The sequence below is a fragment of the Bufo bufo genome, chromosome 2, assembly GCF_905171765.1.
Source record: "Bufo bufo chromosome 2, aBufBuf1.1, whole genome shotgun sequence".
Taxonomy (NCBI): domain Eukaryota; kingdom Metazoa; phylum Chordata; class Amphibia; order Anura; family Bufonidae; genus Bufo; species Bufo bufo.
Window position 1 is genome coordinate 202,808,583 of NC_053390.1, and position 15,858 is coordinate 202,824,440.

At 44.7% G+C, this 15,858-nt stretch overlaps 1 protein-coding gene across 1 annotated transcript in view; it reads right to left on the reverse strand.

Moving 5' to 3' along the window:
- RNFT2 (ring finger protein, transmembrane 2) overlaps positions 1-15,858 on the reverse strand; it is a 92,546-nt gene that overhangs the window by 71,661 nt on the left and 5,027 nt on the right. Inside the window, exons 3-5 of the mRNA XM_040416038.1 lie at positions 11,180-11,682; positions 6,851-6,927; positions 5,490-5,590 (exon numbers count right to left, since the gene is read on the reverse strand). Coding sequence (XP_040271972.1) covers positions 5,490-5,590; positions 6,851-6,927; positions 11,180-11,682 — 681 coding nt within the window. The remainder of the gene's footprint in view (positions 1-5,489; positions 5,591-6,850; positions 6,928-11,179; positions 11,683-15,858) is intronic.

A 15,858-nucleotide genomic window follows, 5' to 3' on the forward strand; every position in this document is an offset into this window, starting at 1 on the left:
ACAGCAACAGATTCCAAATGCAAATAGCACACTTGAAATGAACTCTAGACCTTTTATCTGCTCATTGTAATTGGGATAATGAGGGAATAACACACACCTGGCCATGGAACAGCTGAGAAGCCACTTGTCCCATTACTTTTGGTTCCTTAACAAGTAGGAGGAACATATGCAAACTGTTGTAATTCCTACACCGTTCACCTGATTTGGATGTAAATACCCTCAAATTAAAGCTGACAGTCTGCAATTAAAACACATCTTGTTTGTTTCATTTCAAATCATTTGTGGTGGTGTATAGAGCCAAAAATGTTAGAATTGTGTCGATGTCCCAATATTTATGGACCTGACTGTATATCTAAAATCGTTTTTTTGCCCAAATAAAAGCTATGGGGAATGTATATTGCAGACATGCTACCGGCGATCTAGCAGCTCTATAGCCAAAATCCAGGTGACCGAATGCCTTTAATGAGACAAAGTCATGAGTCAAAAGCCACACAGTTCTATCCTTTCATAACTAGAGAACATTGCGTTTATTAACACTATTTCTTTGTATTGGTTTCCCATTTACACGGACGATTTGGATTATTTCTGTGATCACAGGGAAACAAATCATTTATTTTTAGATGTTAAAAATATAGGTTATAGAGGTGGAAGGCATTGTCCATCCCAATGGAATAAAACAACAAAAGGAGTAATAACTTACCAATCCCCTTCTACTCCTGTGCCGACACCTTACACACCCCAGTCTTTCTCCACATAGTTGATTGGCTGCAATAGTCACATGTTGTGTCAATGCACCAATACGAATGCTGGGTGACCAGAGACCGGCAGGACACTCAGGAGGGGTAACACAGGGGTGGCAGGGGACGAGTAAGGTGAGTATTACTGGTCAGCATTTGTTCTGTAGATGCAAGTTCTCTGTGTCAACTTTAAGGTTACATACAGTTTATATTATAAAGCCGATGCAGACAAAGAATAATGGCCTTGCTGTCACTGACTTTGCTTTGCTCGCTCCCTGAGCGAGCATCCTGACACCTTGTCCCAATTACAAGATAGCACTGGTAGAGAAATGACCTTCACTGAGCACTGAACAATCAGTCCAACGTGACGCGACAGGCATGTCCTTAATCGTACTTCAATAATCTCTGACTCCCAGCTCATTCTTCACCATACTCTAGTTACCCTATCTAGGACATGCTTGAGAAGTCTGTAAAACAGAAATAAAACATAACTGAAAAAAAGAAGATAAATAATAAAATACTAAAACAGAAAAACAAAACAGAAAATACTCACACGCCACACATGGCTAAGTGATAACCTAAAACATAAAAGTGAAAAATTAAATAAAAACATTAAACATAAAATAAAGAAAAATACATTTTGCATCTTAGCATAGATCAGTAAGGTAACATGGTCTCGCTCAGACATTGCAGATATTTCCTGCTTGTTTAACAGGTCGCCAAAATTGAACAACCCCTCTGAAACTTGGACAACTCTTTGTTGTACCTGTGAAAAAATTCTTACTCGCCTGCTCCCTGCTGATCTGTTCACACTCCCTTCAGCGGTCTACCGGTCCCCATCCTGTAAACCTCAGGATGGACGGTGGTCATGTGTACTGTGGTGGAACATCACTGCTGGATCATGTGCCACTTGGGAACATGTCATCACTGAGGCCAGTAATGGGTTGCAAAGCTGTATGTGACCCCATCCATTCAGAAGTTTAAAGGGGTTGTCTTAACTGAGACATTAGTGGCATATCGCTAGGACATGCCACCGATGTCACATAGGTGAGGGTTTCACCTCTAAGACCCTCACCTACTCTCCAGAACAGGACCCCCAAAGTGAGCAGAGAGAAGCTGCATATGCACAGCCACCCTCCGCTGGCTCGGTTATCTCCTGCAGTCCCATAGAGGTCAATGGATCGGTGGCCACGCTTGCACACTGCTCTCTCCATTCATTTCTTTGGGACTTCCAAAAATAGCCAAGCTCACTTGCTCCCATAGAAATAAATGGTGCGCTCTCCTTCACTTTTGAGGGCCTGTTCTGGAGATAGGCCGGGTTCCAGAGGATGGACCTGCACCTATCTGACACTGGTGGCATTTCCTTCCAATACCCTTTAAGGATGGGGATTGGAGGAGCGTTTACCCCTTTAGTGAGCACCAATATCCCTTTTTACGGCAGTCACTACGGGGCCTTAGATCTCAGATCTCTACAAATTTTTCCTCCAAAGTGTGAATTGCGGTTTTGCTAAAATATATTTTTTTGTTTTAAATACTTCTTTCAAGAGTGTAGTTCGGTTCCACCTTTAATTAGGCTATGTTCACATTTGTGTTTGTTGGAAAAAAAAAAAAAAAGCAGTGCAAGCAGTGATAACCTTCCCGTCAGAATGATGGACACCACAACAGAACCTGAATGGACTCCATCATAAGTAAATATGGGTCCATCATGCACTAGTGAGCCCCTTTTCCACTACATGGAACTGGCTTGACTTTACCTGAATCTACTCAGTTTTTTTTCTTTTTCATTTTTCCACTAGGCCAAAGTTGAAAATAGTACCTGGTACCTGTTTGGTACCTATCTGAGGAAGTTCCAAACAAGCCAAGCCAGTACCCCGAAGTCATTTGACCGCACTGCTGACTAGTGATTGGAGAGATGCGAGGTGAGTAGAGTATGGAAGAGCTAGTACCATACAGTGGAAAAGTGGCCACAGCAGAGCCTTACAGATTAAAGGGTTTCCGTCACCAGATTTTACCCTATTAAGCTAGCTGACATTAGTGATGTGCTAATGTTAGCTAAACCTAACTAGCCTATTCCTACTTTTATCTTTGCCCCCGTTACGCCAGAAATCTAACTTTTATAATATACTAATTAGCCTCTAGGAGCAGGAGGGGGGGGGGGGCGTTGTTCCTGCTCTTAGAGGCTCCGTTCTCCCACCTTTGTCGCCTCCCTCCAAGTCCTGATTGAAAGGACCAGGCAGCGCTCGCATCTGTCTGCCAGCCCTGTGCTCCTCTGGTGAAATCTTGCGCCGTTTAGTATTCAACCCAGGCGCGGTGAGGAAGCTGGCAGCCTGCGAGCGTCTTTCCCTCACCGCACCTGCGCCGTTCAGTATTACGGAACGGCGCAAGATTTCACTAGAGCACAGGGCTGGCAGACAGATGCGAGCGCTGTCTGGCCCTGTCAATCAGGACTTGGAGGGGGCGACAAAGGTGGGAGAACGGAGCCTCTAGGAGCAGGAACAACGCCCCCCCACCCCTCCCCCCTGCTCCTAGAGGCTAATTAGCATATTACAAAAGTTAGATTTCTGGCGTAACGGGGCAAAGATAAAAGTAGGAATAGGCTAGTTAGGTTTAGCTGAAATTGGCACATCACTAATGTCAGCTAGCTTAATAGGGTTAAATCTGGTGACAGAATCCCTTTAAGAGTTACTGTATTTCATCATGCTGATGCATTAATATTTCTTTACTCACTTTCTACCAATTTTTCTTTAGCTGGCAAAACTAAATGGAACTGTTTAAATCAAAGCTCCCTATTGTGCGCACATGCAGTACACACATATACACTGGGGCGGGTTTACTAATCCTATAGATGGTGTAATCTCAGACAGGATATCTAGACCTGCAGCAGATCTATCAAATGGGCTTAGACTGGATGCAGGGATAGACACTTTTCTAGGACGCTATGCCAACTATTGGTTGGCTTAGTCTGCAACAGAATTTTATACAATTGTGGCGCAATTTTTGTGCAAAACATTGCACCTCAGACCACATTCTTACGAAGGTCACTTCTCTAAGCCTAGAAACGCCAAATTGTGCCACATATTGGCACGATTTACACCAAAATCTAAGTTCACTCAGTGTGTATAATAATATAATATAATATAATATAATATAATATATATATATATATACACACACACATATATATATATATATATATACATACACATATACACACACACACACATCCGTCAGCCAGAACATTAAACATAACACTATGTTGTGTAGGTTCCTTGAGTGTCCAAAAAAGGCTCTGACCTATCAACGCATGACTTACTATAATATACCTTTAGAGGTCTTTAGTATCTGGCACAAAGATGTTGGCAGCAGTTCTGCTAAGTCCTATTAGTTGTGCAGTAAGGCCTCCATGGATTGAACTTTTTTTTTCCAGCACACCCACAGAAGCTCGACTGATAGAGATCTGGAGAAGGAGGCCAAGTCAACATCTTAAACTCTTTATTAAAGGGGTATTCTGGTTACATTACAGGATATGGAATAACTATTAGATCGGAGAGGGTCCTACCGCTGGGTTAACTTAATGTAACCGGAATACCCCTTTAAAGAGCAGCGCTTTATGCCTGACCTTGATATCCCCTGTGCCACCGGAGGGTGCGCCTAATTCATAAATTAGGCGCATCCTTCAGGAATCCATGCGCCTAGATTGAAATCTACTCCAGTCCCTGTTTAATGTAAATGTTAGTGAATTGGCCTCTACCACTCCCAAGTGGAGAGGACAGCGTAAAAACATCACAAGCACCTACATTTAGGGGCACAAAAGTGCAAAAAGTCATAAAATGGCCCCATGCAACTTTTGTCCAGCAGTTTCTGGCTCTTTGATAAATGACCCCCTTTGTCATGTTCATCAAATGAATCCTGAAACACATTGCTCCATGGTTCGGTTCTGATGGATGGGCATTGGGCATACTAAGAAGTTTGCAGTTACGCAGCAAGCTGTGATACTCGGTGTACTCTGACAACTCTCTATCATAGCCAGTATTAAAGAGTCACTGAATTTTCAAAACACTTTTGATATGTCAAAGAGACAGTTTTAAACAGTGGAGGTCGGAGTCCTGAGACCCCCACAGATCTCTAGAACGAGGCGAGAGAAACTGGCATATCGCGCTCTCTCTCCTTGAGAGGAATCGAGATGGGCCCATAGACTTTCTAGTGAACCCGTCTCCTGCAGTGATTAGAGAGCGTGCTATGTGAGAGCTTCTCTCTCCTCATTCTGGCGATCGGTGGAGGTCTCTACTCAGATCCCCACCAATCAAACGTTTTGCAATGTCTCGATGACATACCGTATCACAGCTTTTTAACGTTTTCATCAATTTATGTCGTTTTTCTGCACAGAAATGAACCTTGGTCACCTGAGACCCAGTCATTGAATCCTTCTTTGGACCACTTTTAGTAGGTATTAACCTCTGCATCCTGGAAACACTCCACAAAAAGCTCGCCAAGTTTGTCCTCATCAACATCGCCCACATCCTAACGTCTGCCCATTTTGTCCAACACATCAACTTCATGAACATTCACCTGCTGCCCAATATATCCCACCCTTGGACTGGTGCCATTGTCTCAAGATAATCAGTGTTATTCACTTTACCTGGTTTTAATGCTATGGCTGACCGATGTACTGAGCTCAAATGGTAACGTGTATAAGCACTGCGCTTTCTTATACATTGACTACCATGCCATCATAGATATGGATAAACTCACCTGTAGTACAGCTGCTGAGAGCGGAAACTATAAAGCAGGTAAACAGTGTTCCCCATTAAAAAGGCCACGATCCAAAATACGGTAAAAACAGATCGCTTCTCCTGGCGGATGACAAAAAGGATAACCATTAGTTCTCATAGACGTGTCAGCATGGCTGAAAGCAGGAAGCAGAATTACTATTAGGCTACTTTCACACCTGCGTTCGGTGCGGATCCGTCTTGTATCTGCACAGACGGATCCGCACCGATAATGCAAACGCTTGTATCCGTTCAGAACGGATCTGTTTGCATTATTCTTTCAAAAAAGAGTCTAAGTCAAATCCGTCTTGACTTACATTAAAAGTCAATGGGGGACGGATCCGTTTTCAATTGCACCATATTGTGTCAGTGAAAACTGATCCGTCTCCATTGACTTACATTGTAAGTCAGGACGGATCCGTTTGGCTCCGCATCGTCAGGAGGACAACAAAACGCTGCAAGTAGCATTTTAGTGTCCGCCTCAAAAGGCGGAACGGAGACCAAACGCAGCCAAACTGATGCATTCTGAACGGGTCCTTATCCATTCAAAATGCAATGGGGTTAAACTGATCCGTTTTGGGCTGATCCAGAAACGCCAGTGTGAAAGTAGCAACAGAGATCGATATACTAGGCCATTGAGGGTTTGTAGATATATGAAACATTTTGTGAACGCTCAGTGACCCTTTAAAGACAGATCAGTATTTGCCAAAGAGAACCCGAATGTCTCTTTTGCACACTGTGGGGGTCATTTATTAAACTGAAATGCACCTAAATTAAGCAGATTTCTGGTGCAGATTGTGGCACAAAGGTTCCTTTGCACCGCAATCTGCGACTTTTCCCCGCTCACGCCAGGTCTAAACAAGTGGGTGGGGGCAGGTAGACCCGTCTCATTTACCGTTTTCTACGCCTGTTTTAGGAGTAGAAAATGATCTAAATGTAAGACAGCTCGGAAGCTGGCTTACATTTAGAATCAGCGGTGGATACGACAAAGTTATGTAGAGACTGGCACCTCTACATAACTGCGGCAGATCCACCACCAGTGCAGGGGCTTATTAAGACCGACGTCTAAAACTAGAACATTACAGGCTTATCCTTCGGATAGTTAGACCATGAAAATCTGACATGTGGAGAGGGTCTGACAACTAGGACCCAGTCACTCATCAGAACGAATGCATCTCTTACTAGTCTATAGTAACGTGACGCCCTTCAATTCTGTTAATAGCAAACGAAAGGAAATGAACCTCGCTTTAATTTAACCAAACGCCCATATAAATGTATTATATCAGCATCAGAAGGGAATGCTCTCTGGCTTTACCACAGCTCGGTCCCGGCAGATGTCCTTACCTTTAGAGACACCTGGTGTTTGACAGAGGAATTAGCGTAAGCAAAAGTAGTGGCCATCCCAATGCACACAGCAATGCCTGGAAGGTATATAATCACAGTGTTAGTACATAGGCATCTCTTATACACAAAGAAATGGAAAGCAAAGGATAAAATATAGGGGAATTGTCCTCCAAGCAGTTTATCATTTGCTTAAGGCCTCATGCACACGATCGTTCCTTTTTTGCGGTCCGCAAAAGACGGAAGCCACCCGTGTGCCTTCCGCAAATTGCGGAACGGAACGGGCGGCCCATTGTAGAAATGCCTATTCTTGTCCTCCGCAAAACGGACAAGAATAGGACATGTTATATTATTTTTGAGGGGCTACGGAACGGAGCAACGGATGCGGACAGCACACGGAGTGCTGTCCGCATCTTTTGTGGCCCCATATCAGAGCCGCAAAAACTGCGGCTCGGATGCGGACCAAAACAAGGGTCGTGTGCATGAGGCCCAAGGAGCACGAATGAATATAAAAAGTCCAAGACTGAGAAGTAATATACTTGCTCTAAAGCTAGCCATACATTTCAGATACCTGTCGGCCGAACCTCCCAATGTACACCCTGAGCACGTGCCACACATCTCTGGCAGCAGCTCATCTCCCCTAAAAACTAAAGGATAAGGCATGTTGAAATCCAACAGCCTGATCATTCTTTTCTCCTAAATCTGCCATCAGGGACAGTTTGGAGGCCCCGGCCCATACACATTAGATGGTCAGACGGTTCTGGGGATTCATCTGACATTAATCTAATGAGTATTGTCACCGTAAGGTCTCATGCCTACGACCATATCTATTTTGTGGTGCGCAAAACAGGGATCTGCAAAAAAAAAAAAGTTTTTTCACTCCCTTCACTAGAATTATCTATTCTTGTCCGTAAAATGGACAATAGGACACGTTGGATGCGTACAGCACACAGACGATCTCTGTCCACTGTCCACATTTTTTATCGCCCCATAGAAATGAATAGGTCCATGTGTGATCCGCAAAAATACGGTTCTGTGCAAGAGGCCTAAAACTGTTTTTCTCCCCTCAAAAGTGGGAATCGACTTTATCATGACAAACAATCCATGGAGGCTTCTCTTTTACAATATTATCAGATTTCTGCCAGATTATTACCAAAGCAGTGTACGACATATGGGGGGTGCCTGTGTCTGAGAGCAGGAAGTATTACTGTGTGTAAGGCCCCTTGCACACGAACGTGTGCGCCCCGTGGTCGTGGTGCGGCCTGAAAAATGCGGGCCGCAATGCATGAGCACAGTCCATGGGGCTGCCACAGCGGATCGCGGACCCATTCACTTGAATGGGTCCGCGATCCGGCCGTTCCGCAAAAGGATAGGACATGTTCTATCTTTTTGCGGAACGGAAGTACGGGACGAAACCCCACGGAAGCACTACGTAGTGCTTCCGTTCCGTGCTTCCGTTCAGTACCATTCCGCATCTCCGGATTTGCGGACCCATTCAAGTGAATTGGTCCGCATCCGTGATGCGGAATGCCCACGGAACGGCACCTGTGTATTGCGGATCCGCAAATGCGGTTTGCAATACGGCAACGGGAAGCACACGTTCGTGTGCAGGGGGCCTAAAGGGTATTTTACATCAAGGACTACAAGTTGCAGCATACTGCCATGTGCAAAGACAGTGTGCTGCTACTTGTAGTCCTTGTTTGCCTTTACATTGCAGCCATGGTAGCGTGCACCTAAACCCCTTTTTTCATATTGTTTGGGGGGGCTGATCTTTCTTTTTTGCATTGTACATTTGGGGGAGTAGCTGCCTCCATTTAGACCGTGACCTCTCGACCATCTGCCTAGTGCTTTATACCAGAGAATCACATAGCTGGATTCTACATGATCTGGAGATGTTGTAGGCCAATAGCCCAGGAGAGGTCAGTCTGACGGTGGAGATTCCACCTGCTGGAAGCCACCTTATTGCTGGGAGATGGGACCAACACAATTTTAATAAAAAAAATTTGCACAAAGAACTTCTAATTTTACTATAGTAAGTATAGCAGTGCTGCAGTTTACATTTATTCATGTTCCCAGGGTTTGCATGTGTCTTTGCGCATGGCAGTGTGTTTGCTTTAACATTGCAGCCATGGTAGCGTGCACCTGAATCCCGTTTTTCGTATTGTTTGAAGTTGCTGGTCTAACTTTGTTTCTTGCATTCAGTATTTTACATTCGTCATTTTTTTTTTTTCAACATAGGGTGTCATTTATTAATCTGAAGCTACTTTCACACTTGCGGCAGAGTGATCCGGCAAGCAGTTCCGTCGCCGGATCCGGCAAAACGTATGCCAACTGATGGCATTTGTAAGACTGATCAGGATCCTGATCAGTCTTAAAAATGCCTGATCAGTCAGAAAAATGCATTGAAATGCTGTATCCGTCTTTCCGGTGTCATCCGGTATTTTGAATGGCGGATCCGGCACTAATACATTCCTATGGAAAAAATGCTGAATCCGGCATTCAGGCAAGTCTTCCGGTTTTATTTCCGGCCAAAAAAACTGAGCATGCTGCGGTTTTTATCTTTTGCCTGATCAGTCAAAAAGACTGAACTGAAGACATCCTGATGCATCCTGAACGGATTGCTCTCCATTCAGAATGCATGGGGATATAACTGATCAGTTCTTTTCCGGTATTAAGCCCCTAGGACGGAACTCTATGCCGGAAAAGAATAACGCAAGTGTGAAAGTACCCTTAGGTGTAGATGGCGGCATAACGGTTAGCTGCACCACTATCTGCAATTTTACCCCGCTTATGCCAGGTCTAAATAAGTGGGCGTGGTTGCCGGCCGGTCTGATTTACTATTTTCTACGCCTCTTTTAGATGTAGAAAAAGGTCTAAATGTAAGACAGAAAGGAAACTGTTCTACATTTAGAACTGGCGCTGGATACGATGAAGTTTTAAAGAGGTCTGCGCCTTTTCAAAACTTTGGCAGATCCACTGCCAGCTATGGGCCTTTATTACAATCTTAATAAATGTGCCCCATAATTTACATAATTAGGACATTTTCCAGTCACAATAATAAAGTAGTATGTTGAGACCAGGAAGCTAATCTCTGTAGCCGGTCCCTTCTCCTTTAATATTACAGCACATACCTGGTCATGACGACACTGTAGAAAATTGAGAAAAGGAGACGGAGTGAGGGCTCTTGCTCTTCCCACTAAAGCTGGAATTAGACGACCCAATATTGGGACCAATTATCGGGAATGCACTTTTCTACGAACACTCTTCCCGATAATCTGCCTGTCCAACGCTCGTTCATTGGGTGAAATGATGGGAGGTGCAGGCACCTCAATCACCGTTCCCGGGCAGCAGATCGTGCTGTCTAAACTGCACTCTGCTGCCCAGGAGCAATGATTTTGTATGGAGACGAGCGATAGCAGCACCAATTGCTTGTCCTCACACTATGGAGGAGATTGCTGCAAGAAGACGCAGCGTTCTCCTCCACTTAACAAGCAGGCGACTGGTGTGAAGGAACGCTTCCTTTCCGACAATCTGCTGCTCATCTGAAAGTCTAAATGTGCCTTTAGTCATATGTATTTAGTATGGATGTCTCTGTTGCAAACCTATTAACTATAACAGGAACCACAGTGTAGACGTCCAGTACTGATTATGACAGCCTCCTATTTCTCACTGAGCATAGACAGGGTCTGAGATGCAATATCAGAATTTCATACATTATGAATTTAAGCTATCTAGGGAAGTTCTGTGGAACAGTATTTTAAAGGGAGTCTGTCAGCAAATACAACTATGCTAAACTGCTGACAGCACTAGGTAGGGCCATGGGGAGAGCAGTACAAATATACCTTTTGTGGAGCTTTTATCATCAGAAGTAGTGTAAATATGAAGTTTTATTCTGCCAGATTTTGCTCCATCAAGCGATCAGGAGGTGGGGGTTCACAGTGAAGTGCTCTCTTCATTGAGCTGCTTCACAGCACTACCTGTCTGCTCTGAGTGACAGCTGTAGTGGTCTCCTGGTTACATACTACAGCTCTCACTCAGAGTACAGGGAACGGGCTGTTAAGCAGCCCAATGCAGAGAGCACTTCACAGTCAAGCTCCACCTCCCGGGCCTTTGCAAGAGCAGAGTCTGGAAGAATAAAACTTTATATTCACCCTACTCCTGATGAAAGTTCCACAAAACGAATCTCATCCTGCTCTCCGAAACCCCTACACACTGCTGGCAGTAGTCTAGCATTCTATAAACTGCTGACAGACTCCTTGGGTATTATTACTGGTGGTACTCTATAAAAGAACCTATACAGGAAGTGATAATATGTTAACAGAGGTAACTCACCCAGTTTATGCTGGAAGCAGACTTTAGCAAGTAAAATAAGAATGAATGGCAGTCCCTTCTGTAACCAGGAAACTATGGCCCGGAGCTCAGACAGTGCTGGTGCTGGAGTGCCAGCTTCTTCATTGTTCTCCTCCCGGTGACGTTCGGTTGTAGCTGCATGCAGCAGTGAAGGCCTGGAATGTGAGTGCTGGAAATGATGCTGCTGATGGTGGACTGGTGGCTGGGGCTGCTGCCTGTGGTGGGGATGATGGTGATGGTGAGAGAAGGTGCTGGTCTCCGAGCGTCCACTGGCTTCTTCTCTAATTGGAGGTGGCATCTGGATGAAAACATCAGCTCCTCCTGCTGTAGAGCCCAGAACTAAACCAGATTGCACAGTGATGGGACCAGGCTGGAGACCAGCTAAACTGGAGAACAAATGCTGAGAGGAAGGAGGGTCTTGTTTTAATCCATTAAATACTCCATCCTCCAAACTTGTATCAGCACTAAGGTTCTGACCTCGACTCCTAAAGTGGTGGGAGAAACATAAGAAACAGTGAAATCCAACTTCCGTCTGTTGTCACTGGTCTGTCCTAACATAGAAGTCACTTGTGCCCTTACTGACTTCTTACAGAAAAGCACTACTTATGTGAAAACTCCCTTTAAATACCTTAAAACTCCTGCCGTTGCTGCTTCTCTACCAACTACACAAATACACTTGGTTTGCATGTACGGTTATTAATGTCCATGCAAATGATAATGGTTCCTATGGATTTGTTTGGACAGTAATATCACATTGTATGCACTGTGACACAGTGAGAGGTTTGGTCTGGGAAAACAGGTATTTTCCTCCCAGCATGTGCTGCTGGGCTGATTTACAGCCAGGTGAGCTCTAATACCGGACCGGATTTTAAATGCCGGTCCGGGTTTTGGCAGCACCTGGCTGTCCTTAAATAGGCAGCTGGGCTCAGAAGCCAGGTCTCTGTGCTGGGATCTGGGAGCCTTGTGTCTGGATGAAGGCTTGCTACCTGTTTGGTGTGAAAACAGGCTGGTGCTGCTATGGTCAAGCATTCTTTGAGGCAGAATTGCTGCATGGTGTGAATTACCACCAACACCGCAAGGGGACTTTTTGCTTGTTTTGTCACTTGCCTAACGTGTGAATAAAACACTGAACTGTTTGATCCAAAGAACTTGTTGTTGCCTCTATACTGCGTCCGCTAATCCTGTCTACCAGAGCGAAAGCCCACAGAATGCCAGTGCAGATGCTTGCTATCCAGTAGCTTAAAAGGATTTTCCGAGATTTTAATACTGATGACCTATCCTCTGGTTAGGTCATCAGTATCTGATCACTAAGGGTCTGACACCCGGGACCCCCGCCAATCAATTGTTTGAGAAGGTACCGGTGCTCCTGTGAGCTCTGTGGCCTTCTCGCTGCCTACCAAGGACAGCACCGTACATTGTATAGCGGCTGTGCCATGTATCGCGCTCAGCCAAATTCACTTCTATGCGGCTGAGCTGCGTCTACACCATGTAACCGATGAACGTGTTGTCACTCAACCTAGCGAAAGCTGAGAGAAGGCTGCAGCGCTACTGCGAGTGCCGCTGCCTTTTCAAAGCGGCGCTCCGGTGAGCGCCGCAGCTTTCTGAAACACCAGATCAGTGGGGATGCCAGGACTCGGACCCCCACCGATGTGATAATGATAATCTATCCTGAGGATAGGTCATCATTATCTTTTTCAGGAAACCTTTTTAAAGCATTTGTGCAGGACAAATATCGATGAACGATCGTCTGGACTGGTCTTTAATATCTGATCATGGGGTTCCAACTCTCAGCATCACCAACAATCACCTGTTGGAAGGGCCGTGGCTTCTTCATCAGCCTTTGATGTCACATCCATTACTCATATGATCTTTTTGCAGATCAATCCAATTCAAGTCAATGAGATTGAGCTGCAACGTGAAGCACAACCACTATGCAACGTACAATACTATGCTTGGCATAGTATAAAGAGGCCGCAACACCACTCCTACCGTTCGACTACTGATGACCTATACTGAGGACAGCTAATCAATATTTAAAGGAGTATTCAAACTATTCGATATTTACGACCTATCCTACAGATAGGGCATCAAGATCAGGTTGTAAGGGTAAGGACAACCAACACCTCCACAAATCAGCCATTTTCAGGAGCCAGAGGCAGAAGGTTCTGTCCATCGTGTAGTGGCCGTACCAGTGTACAGCAGCTCAGCTCCTATTCAACCGAGGAGGGTTCATGTACAAACAAAATCAGACGTCACAGTCACATAGACAAACTAATCAATAGTTAAAAATAAAGGAGTGAGGGCCCTGCCCTTCTGCACTATGCCAACATGGCCACTACACAGTGGACAAAGTCTTCTGCTTCCAGATCTGTCCACTGTTTAGTTTCTCATGCTGTAAAAACAGATGATCGCTGGGGATGTGGGTGTCAGACCCCCAACAATCTCATAATGATAACCTATCCAGAGGATTGGCCATCAATAACTAAAAGCTGGAATACCCCATTTAAAGTGTAACTATCATTGCAGTTTATTTATAATATAGTGAAGGGACGGGGAGGATAGACATTTTTGTAATATACTTCATTAGGGAAAGAGGTTTCTTTGTAGAATATGGTTAGTGTGGGCAACAAATCAGAAAAGCAGAAGGGCAGTGATAGTAAGGGCACATGTACATAGTCAGGGACTGGGGTAGTGATTGATAGGGCACATGTACATAGTCAGGGACTGGGGTAGTGATTGATAGGGCACATGTACATAGTCAGGGACTGGGGTAGTGATAGTAAGGGCACATATACATAGTCAGGGACTGGGGTAGTGATAGTAAGGACACATGTACATAGTCAGGGACTGGGGTAGTGATAGTAAGGACACATGTACATAGTCAGGGACTGGGGTAGTGATAGTTAGGGCTCATGTACATAGTCACGGACTGGGGTAGTAATAGTAAGGGCATATGTACATAGTCAGGGACTGGGGTAGTAATAGTAAGGGCATATGTACATAGTCAGGGACTGGGGTAGTGATAGTAAGGACACATGTACATAGTCAGGGACTGGGGTAGTGATAGTAAGGGCACATATACATAGTCAGGGACTGGGGTAGTGATAGTTAGGGCACATGTACATAGTCAGGGACTGGGGTAAATAACAAGAGGCAGGCTGGAAGCTTCTATATGTTACACACAGTTTCACAGTTCAGACTATAACCCGTCTGTAGGTACAGTCCTGATCAAAAGTTTAAGACCACTTGAAAAATGGCAAAAAATCATATTTAGCATGGCTGGATCTTAACAAGGTTCCAAGTAGAGCTTTAACATGCAACAAGAAGAAATGAGAGTGAGAAAACATTTTTTGAGCATTCAATTTAATGAAAACAACGATTAAACTGAAACAGGCTGTTTTTCAGCTGATCAAAATTTTAGGACCACATGCCTTTAAAAGGCCAAATCTGTGCAAAGATGTGGATTCATTGTCATTTTCTGTCAGGTAGTCACACGTTGTGATGGCAAAGGCAAAAAAACTCTCCCTTTTTGAACGTGGTCGAGTTGTTGAACTGCATAAGCAGGGTCTCTCACAGCGCGCCATCGCTGCTGAGGTGGGACGCAGTAAGACAGTCATTTGGAATTTCTTAAATGATCCTGAGGGTTATGGAACAAAAAAGTCAAGTGGAAGACCCAAAAAAATGTCATCAGCACTGAACCGGAGGATCCAATTGGCTGTCCGTCAAGACACTGGACGATCCTCGACCCAAATTAAGTCCCTTACTGGTGCTGACTGCAGCCCCATAACCATCAGACGGCATCTGAGACTGAAGGGCTTCAAAAACAAAAAACGTCTTCAAAGACCTTGTCTTCTTGAACGCCACAGAACTGCTCGTTTGGACTTTGCCAGAGAGCACCAAACATGGGACATTCAAAAGGTGGAAGAAAGTTTTATTCTCTGATGAGAAAAAAAAATTAACCTTGATGGTCCTGATAGTTTCCAACGTTACTGGCATGACAAGCAGATCCCACCTGAGATGTTTTCTACGCGCCACAATGGTCTGGGGTGCTTTTTCCTTCACTGGAACAATGGAGCTTCAGGAAGTGCAGGGGCGTCAAACGGCCGCTGGCTATGTCCAGATGTTGCAGAGAGCCTTCCTCATGACTGAGGGCCCTCGTCTGTGTGGTAACGACAGTATACAATGCCCGCAGGACAAGGGACTTCTTCCAGGAGAATAACATCACTCTTTTGGCCCATCCTGCGTGTTCCCCTGATCTAAATCCAAATGAGAACCTTTGGGGATGGATGGCAAGGGAAGTTTACAAAAATGGACAACAGTTCCAGACAGTAGATGGCCTTCGTGCGGCCGTCTTCACCACTTGGAGAAATGCTCCCACTCACCTCATGGAAACGCTTGCATCAAGCATGCCGAAACAAATTTTGGAAGTGATAAACAATAACGGCGGAGCTACTCATTACTGACTTCATGTTTGGAAGTTGGATTTCTGTTTTGGGGGGGGGGGGGGGGGGGGGGGGGGGTTTATTTTTTTTTTGGAGGTGTGGTCCTAAACTTTTGATCAGCTGAAAAAACTGCCTGTTTCAGTTTATTCGTTGTTTTCATTAAATTAAATGCTCAAAAAATGTTTTGTCTCACTCACATTTCTTCTTGTTGCATGTTGA